We start from the raw sequence: 7,726 nt of genomic DNA on the forward strand, positions 1-7,726 counted from the left end.
AATAATATATAATGATAGAAGTAATATAAAAAACAATGAAAAATCATAATTCTCAAGATGTTCAGTAGCTAAGTCATATCTGACAGTTTTTGTGACCCTATGGACTGTAGCCTAACAGGTTCCTCTGTCCATGGGATTTTCCAGGCAAGAATATTGGAGTGGGGCTTCCATTTCCTTCTCCAGGGGATCTTTCTGACCCATGGATTGAACCTGCTTCTCCTGCATTGGCAAGTGAATTCTTCACCACTGAAGCACCAGGGAAACACAATAATTCTCACACTTAATATATAATAACTGGTTAAGCTGGTTAAGGTAAAAGAAAGTGAGGAAGAGTGTGATTGTGTGTAAAACAATGAGATGACCACTGAAAGGGGAGCAAGATCAAAGCACGGAGAGCTGCAGAATTGGATGTATGAGAATTTCCTGGTCAGAGAAGGGAAAGGAACAGAGATTCTAGTGGGCTTCCTGCTTTGTAGAGTCTTTCCTGCTGCAGTGACAGATAAATTAAGGGGCCTGGTACTGACAGCCAGCCCAGGATCAGATGGTCACTGAGTGTGGTTTCAGATAGCTCAGCAAAGCCAGATGACCTTTCTTCATGCCATATTTTTCACTTACTCAAAAGTCGTTTGATGTGGTGTAACAGACTGTCAGTTCCCCAGCTCTTCTCATTATTTCTATGCATCCCCCTTGATACCAAGGCAGGCTGTTTCTGAGCTGAGACAGTGGGAGGGATGGGGGAGAGGACAGCTGCCCTTTTCCATGTCATGTGTCTCTTGCCTCCTCTGGCCCTCCCCAGGACACAGCTTCAAATCCTCCCTCCACATCTCATCCTGTCTTCCTTTACCCCATGGTTGACACTCCCATGTGACAGATAGGTCACTGGTGAGGCATAGTGTGAACAGACAGACCCAGGGGTCTGAGGATTCTTCCTCTTTACCTAGAAAAATTCTGCCTTCATGTGTTTTACAGATTCTTTTACAAAGGATAGATAATTTTGAAGACAAGCTTTGAGTGCCAAAGAAAAGTTTCAAAATCAAATTCTACTCTACATGATCAACTTGCAGACAGCCAACTGAAGCCTCTTCAGATTGATGCCAGGATTGATGCTGAAGTTGAAGCTCCAATCCTTTGGCCACCTGATGTGAAGAGCCAACTCACTAGAAAAGACCCCGATGCTGGGAAAGGGTGAGGGCAGGAGGAGAAGGGGACGACAGAGGATGAGATGGTTGGATGGCATCATTGAATCAATGGACATGAGCTTGAGCAAACTCTGGGAGATGGTGAAGGACAGGGAAGCCTGGCCTGCTATAGTCCATGGGATCGCAGAGAGTCAGACATGACTTAGTAACTGAACAACAGTTGAAGCCTCAAGAACAAAGTTGGTTATTTAGTGCCGTACCATCAGTGAGCTGCAGGACTAGTGTGACAGTCCAGGAGTTGGAAAGGTCATTGGGAGGATATGACTGCTGCTTGGCTCTTGGAGTTGAACCTGGGCAATCAAAGGCTCCTCCTCCAACCTTTCCTTGGCAATTACACTCTGCCTACTGTTCCCACAATAGGAGCTGTTCCAAGGAGACAGCCTTAGAGAGCAGGATGTGTTGGGATCATCTGTTGATACATGGACTGAACCAGTTAAGGCCTCTGTATAAACTTAATATTCTGGCAGGAAGGTGTGGAGATCTCTTCCTCTTAAGGCCATGTAAGAAAACCTTGTAAGTTCCCTGGCTTACTAAAACTGTCACCTACCCATCCATCTGCCTCTTTCTTCTCTCCCTGCCCTCCGTGTATGGGTGGGGGTGGGGGCAGGGCTGGTTTCAGATCTCACCCAGGAAGCTCTTGAGGTGGTGTCCCCGTGCTGCTCTGAGGCTGTGGTAAAGCCATTGAGGTAGACTTTTATTTGATACAAGACTGGCTTTGGGGACATTCTGTAGGCAGGCTGGAATGATGGAAGCTGAACTTTGGCCCATCAGCTTCAGAGCAGCTACGCTGTTTCGCTGAAACAGTTGATCCCTTTGCTTGGAGTTTCACTCATTCATAGCCAGTCCTCCTCCTTTTTGTGAATGGAGAAGGGAGACAGAGGTGTGTGGAGGAGTTTGAGATTCTCAGATAAAGAAGTGAGGGATGCAGATTGATGAGGAACAGATGACCTGTCTTGTAGCCCAGCTATGGCATTAACTTGCTGCATGTAATTGGGCAACTTGTTTTCCTTCTCTGTAAAAATGAATATATCATATAGGAGGGCTTTAATGTTTCTGACCCTCCAAGGTAGACATATTCTAGGTTGAATATGGTTGAAGATACAAGATACTTACTCAGGTAAGGGATGGTGACCTCCAGGGTAGTCTTTGTGTGTGTGTGGGGTCTCAGTAGCTTCTCCTCATCCCTCTTGACCATGATGTCTAGAGGTGGATTGGAGGGCTTGAGGCATAGAAGGAATGTTCATATCAGGCTAATAAAAGGAAAAAGCCCCAGATTCTGGAGAGAGGTGTCAAGACTGGCAATACTGAGTGCCTGTGATGGTTGCCTCAGCCTAGAGATGAAGTTATGAATTCCTGAAGTGGCTACTCTTCTCCCTTCTGAGAGGTGACTCCTCCGTGTAGCCCCTGGCACTGGAATCATGAACCTTTCTTCCATCCTCACCTATCCACCACCTGACTCCTTCAGGTTCCTCAGATGTTAAGGGATAGGATGGGGCCCTGGGAGTACCTGACTGTCCTGCACGTGACTTTATCCCAAGAGGCCAGGCAGCCTCCCCAGTTATCAACCCCAGGGAGCTCATTAAACACTATGCTTGGAGAGAAGTAGGACCTCTCAGTGGAAACCAAGGAAACTCAGGCTACCATGGCAGTGTTTTTTTTAGTGTTCCAGATAATTAGTTGCTTATTGTTCTAGTGATTTTTAAGGAGACAGGCAAATGCATATAGAAAGCCTGGGGCTTCTCCCAAGATATGGAGGAGAATGTATCAAGAGAAGAGTTCAGGTCTTCATATAAAAGTTCTTTGCAGATTAGTTGGTGCTAATATAACCACACTTTTCAATCCGCCCATTAAAACAAACACTTAAAAAACTATACATTACTTAAAGTTTATGATTGTAACCATTTTAAAATGTATTAAGTGGCGGTAAGCACATTCACACTGTGATGCAACCATCATCACCATCATCTCCAGAGCTTTTTTATTCTATAAGGAAACTCTGTACCCATTGAGCAAGAACTCTTCATTGCTCCCTGTCTCCAGCCCCTGGAAACTATTGTTCTACCATTTGTCTATGAATCTGATGATTCTAAGTATCTCTTAGAAGTGGAATTATAGAGTGTTTGCCCTTTTGTATCTGGCTTATTTCACTTGAGTCTTCAAGGTTCATCCATCTGGCAGCATATTTGTTTCATCCATTTTTAAGGCTAAAGTGCAATTCTGCAGTCCAGATAGAACCTCAGTCTTAATGATTGCAGCAAAATCTTTAATTTGATGAGTTACTGTATCGGAGAATGACAGAGCTGCGGTTCTTTTTACTGGCTTTTCATCCAGCAGGCATTCAGCCATGTCAACTGGAACAAGATTTGTTTCTCAACTGTTGTGTGTACTTACCCAGGAAGAAGCTTAGTTAGCCTATAAGATGCCTTAATGGCTTTCTCATTTCCAATTTGAAGGACTAGAAAAAGCAATTTTGATTTTTTTATTGTAGTGAATTATACATAATACAATTTTTAACCCAGAGTGCTCCCAATATTCATGTTTAAAAAATTCACTTCCTTTTTCTTTAAATGCCAAACAATTGGACTTAAAACAATGTTACAACTTAACTGGCATCAAAATACTATTTGCTTTATATGGCACAATAATGTAAATCACTAATATTTATAAAGTCAAAGAACAGATGGCTTTGTCATTTTTAAATTTCTTATTTACAGGGTTACCCAATTTCTCTGGGGTAGACTTCTCCCTTTCATGACTCAGAAAACTTCTAATATGCCTGTTTCATTGTTTTAGTAGTTTTAAATGTACATAGTGCAGTGTGGGTTGAGAAAGTGAATTTTCTTGTATTGCCTTCTTTTGAGCCAATGATCCAATTTCAGCCAACTGTTAAGTATAAGAAAATATAAGAAAAATGCAAATAGAATATTAAAATCTAACAAATATTTTTAAAACTTAAATTATAAAATACTTAGAGATTTCAATAAGATTTTGAAACAGAAGTTTTGAAAAATTAAAAAATACTAACATTATTATCAAACAAGATAAAGTGTACTTCCTTCTTACTGATTTTCCATATGGGGCAACAAAAATACTAGATTTCAAAACAACAATTTATTAGATGATAATGAAGTTAGAGAGATTATATGGTATACAAAAAAATTAATAAAACCACAGAAGTAATAAAACCAAACTGAGTTTATCTTAAATACAAAATCAATATGCAGAAATCTGTTTCTTCTCTGTACACTAAAAACAAACTGTTAGAAAGAGATATTAAGAAAATAATCCTACTTTAATTGCATCAAAAAGAGTAAAATACCTAGGAATAAATTTAACCAGGAAGATGAAAGACCTGTACTTGAAAAGTATTCATGAAAGGAACTAAAGATGACACAAAAAAATATGGTACTCATGAACTCATATTGTTAAAATGTCCATACTACCCAAAGCAATATACAGATACCAATGGCATGTTCAACAAGACAAGAACAACTGTTTATTGCAGAGGCTCTCCTCTCTTTATTCTATATTCTTGATGACTCTATTGAAAATTAGTTGATGGTATATACTTCTTTTTATTTCTGGGTTCTCTCTTCTGTTCCATTGATCTTTATGCCAATACTATACTGTTTTGATTCCTGTGGCTTTGTAATATAGTTTGAAATCATGTAATATATTTTGAAATCATGAAGTGAGGCCTCTAGCTTTGTTTTTTATTCTCAAGATTGCTTTTACATTTTGAGTTCTTTATAGTTCCATATGAATTTTAGGATTTTGTTGTCTATTTCTTTAAGAGAGTAATTGGGATTTTAGGATTTAATAGAAATTTCAGTGAATCTGTAGATCACTTCATATATTATGGACATTTAAACAATGTTTCTTGCCTCTACCTGCTTGAATGGTTTCCACTATTTGAAAAACTCTGTCCATTTCTTCTTTTTATTAAATTTCTTCTGTCCAAATTTATGAAGTCCGTGTAATATCTTACAAATAGTAATAGAGTTTTACAGTTCCTTAAGTACTGACTATTGTCAAGCTTATGAGGGAATTACTTGCCAATAACTTTCCCCCACTATAAGGGATTCCCTGGTGGCTCAGACGGTAAAGCATCTGCCCGCAATGAGGGAGACCTGGGTTCGATCCCTGGGTCGGGAAGATACCCTGGAGAAGGAAATGACAACCCACTCCAGTACTCTTGCCTAGAAAATTCCATGGATGGAGGAGCCTGGTGGGCTATACAGTTCATGAGGTTGCAAAGAGTTGGACATGATTGAGCAACTTCACTCACTCACTCATTGTCAAGCGTATGAGGGAATTACTTGCCACTAACTTTCCCCCATTGTATGGGTAGCAGAAACTGTTTTCCTGAAATCAAAATTCTTAGCAGTACTAGCTTGGTATTGAACACGTATCTGGTCAAGGTCATTTATAGAGACTGAATGATCTGGTTTCCAGTTCAATACTCTTACTGTGATTCAACATCACTTCTTATCACCTCTTTGGGTACCAAGTGAAAAATGGGTACAAAGCAAAGATAACCTGATCATCTCTTAGGTCATCACCCAGTTACGACTTGTAATCTTTTTGTTTTTTCTATGAGTAAACTTGGTCCCTTAATTTCCTTAAACCCTTCTTCATATCTTTGTTCCTCAGGCTATAGATGAAAGGGTTCAACATGGGTGTCACTATTGTGTACATAACTGTGGCTACCCGGTCCTTCACCACTGAGTACATGGACAGTGGCCTAAAATACACATAGATGACACTCCCATAGAAGAAAACCACCACGGTGAGGTGGGAGCCACAGGTGGAGAAGGCCTTCCACTTCCCGGCCGCAGAGGGGATTTTGAGCACAGTGACGATGATTCTCAGGTAGGAGAAGAGAATGCACAGGAAAGGGGTGGCAATGACAGCCAGGGTCTCGGTCATGACCACCATCTGGCTGGATGAAGTGTCAGAGCAGGAGAGCTTGAGCACCGGCTGGGTATCACAAAAGAAGTGCTTGATGACACGGGAGGCACAGAAAGACAGGCGGGACATGAGTAGCACACGCAGCATGGAGTGCAGGTGAGAGATGGTGCACGAACCCAGCAACAGGAGGAGGCAACGCCGTGGGCTCATGACCACACCATAATGGAAGGGGTTGCAGATGGCTACCAGCCGGTCTATGGCCATCGAGGCCAGCAGGTAGCTGTCGGTGTTCCCCAAGGCCATGAAGAAGTACATCTGGACCAGACAGCCCACATAGGAGATGAATTTTGTCTCTGAGAGTAAGTTCACCAGCATGTTGGGCACGATGACTGTTGTGAAGCAGATATCCATGAAGGACAGGTTGCTGAGGAAAAAGTACATAGGGGTGTGGAGCCGGGAGTCAGAGTGGATGGCCAGGATGATGAGTCCATTCCCCACCAGGGTGATCAGGTACATGACGAGGAAGACAGCAAAGAGGGGTTTCTGCATCTGGGGGTTGGAAGAGAGGCCCAGGAGGATAAAGCCTGAGATGCTGCTGCTGTAGTTCTTCATATCCATGTCCTTGACCTCTTGGTCAGGGTTTGAAGGCCCCATGGGAGAGATGTGAAGGGTAATTTGATGAAGATGGCTCTTGCTTAACCTCCAGCCTATTAAAGAAAATGAATCCCACTGCTTAAAAGAATACTTATTTCAAGAAACTACAGAGATCAGGGGATAAAACCCAACAAGAGGAAAGGTAAACAATTCCAAGCTACTCCCTAAAAGAGAGGCTAAGGTTTTCCCAGGTGTTCTTAGAAACATCTATGGAGCATAATTTATTTGAGTTCTCTTTTGAATGACTCTTAGGTTGTTTTATGTCTTTGCTTGACCAACATCCCTAATCAACTCCCTCACCCCTCCCTGCCTTTTTTTCTTCTTGTTGTAGGGGAAAAGTCTGCTAGGTCCCACCTTGAATCAGGATGCTTTCATTCAAGAGGTACCAATGAATGAGGTCCTCTCATTTGGATCCTCTCCTGTTCATATGTCCAGAGGTGGTGGCGGTAGTGGGGATGGGACAAAAGTGAGCATTGAATTTCATCCATGCTTCTCAGTATCCACAGAATGTAGATGAGAATTTTTTATGGCTTTGGAGCAAAACCTGCTTAATGTTTATTTAAGCATTTCCATTTGTCTCACATGTCCAGTACTTTGGCCACCTCATGCGAAGAGTTGACTCATTGGAAAAGACTCTGATGCTGGGAGGGATTGGGGGCAGGAGGAGAAGGGGACGACAGAGGATGAGATGGCTGGATGGCATCACTGACTCGATGGACGTGAGTTTGAATGAACTCCGGGAGTTGGTGATGGACAGGGAGGCCTGGCGTGCTGCGATTCATGGAGTCGCAAAGAGTCGGACACAACTGAGCGACTGAACTGAACTGAACTGAACATGTTCTTGATGCTCAGATTCTAGGTTTTCGGTTTAGGGATGCCACTCCAAATAGTTATATTATCAGGAATGGCCAATATTACCAAGATTAATCTTTTCAATATATTGAATTTTCTGATTAAGAAAG

General features: G+C 41.9%; 1 protein-coding gene across 1 annotated transcript; it reads right to left on the bottom strand.

Moving 5' to 3' along the window:
• Positions 1-5,792: 5,792 nt before the first annotated feature.
• On the bottom strand, positions 5,793-6,728 carry LOC138438030 (olfactory receptor 1L4-like). Its single transcript, XM_069586275.1, has one exon. The coding sequence runs from the start codon at positions 6,726-6,728 to the stop codon at positions 5,793-5,795; it is 936 nt and encodes a 311-aa protein (XP_069442376.1).
• Positions 6,729-7,726: the final 998 nt, after the last annotated feature.

Source organism: Ovis canadensis, chromosome 3 (genome assembly GCF_042477335.2).
Source record: "Ovis canadensis isolate MfBH-ARS-UI-01 breed Bighorn chromosome 3, ARS-UI_OviCan_v2, whole genome shotgun sequence".
Taxonomy (NCBI): Eukaryota; Metazoa; Chordata; class Mammalia; order Artiodactyla; family Bovidae; genus Ovis; species Ovis canadensis.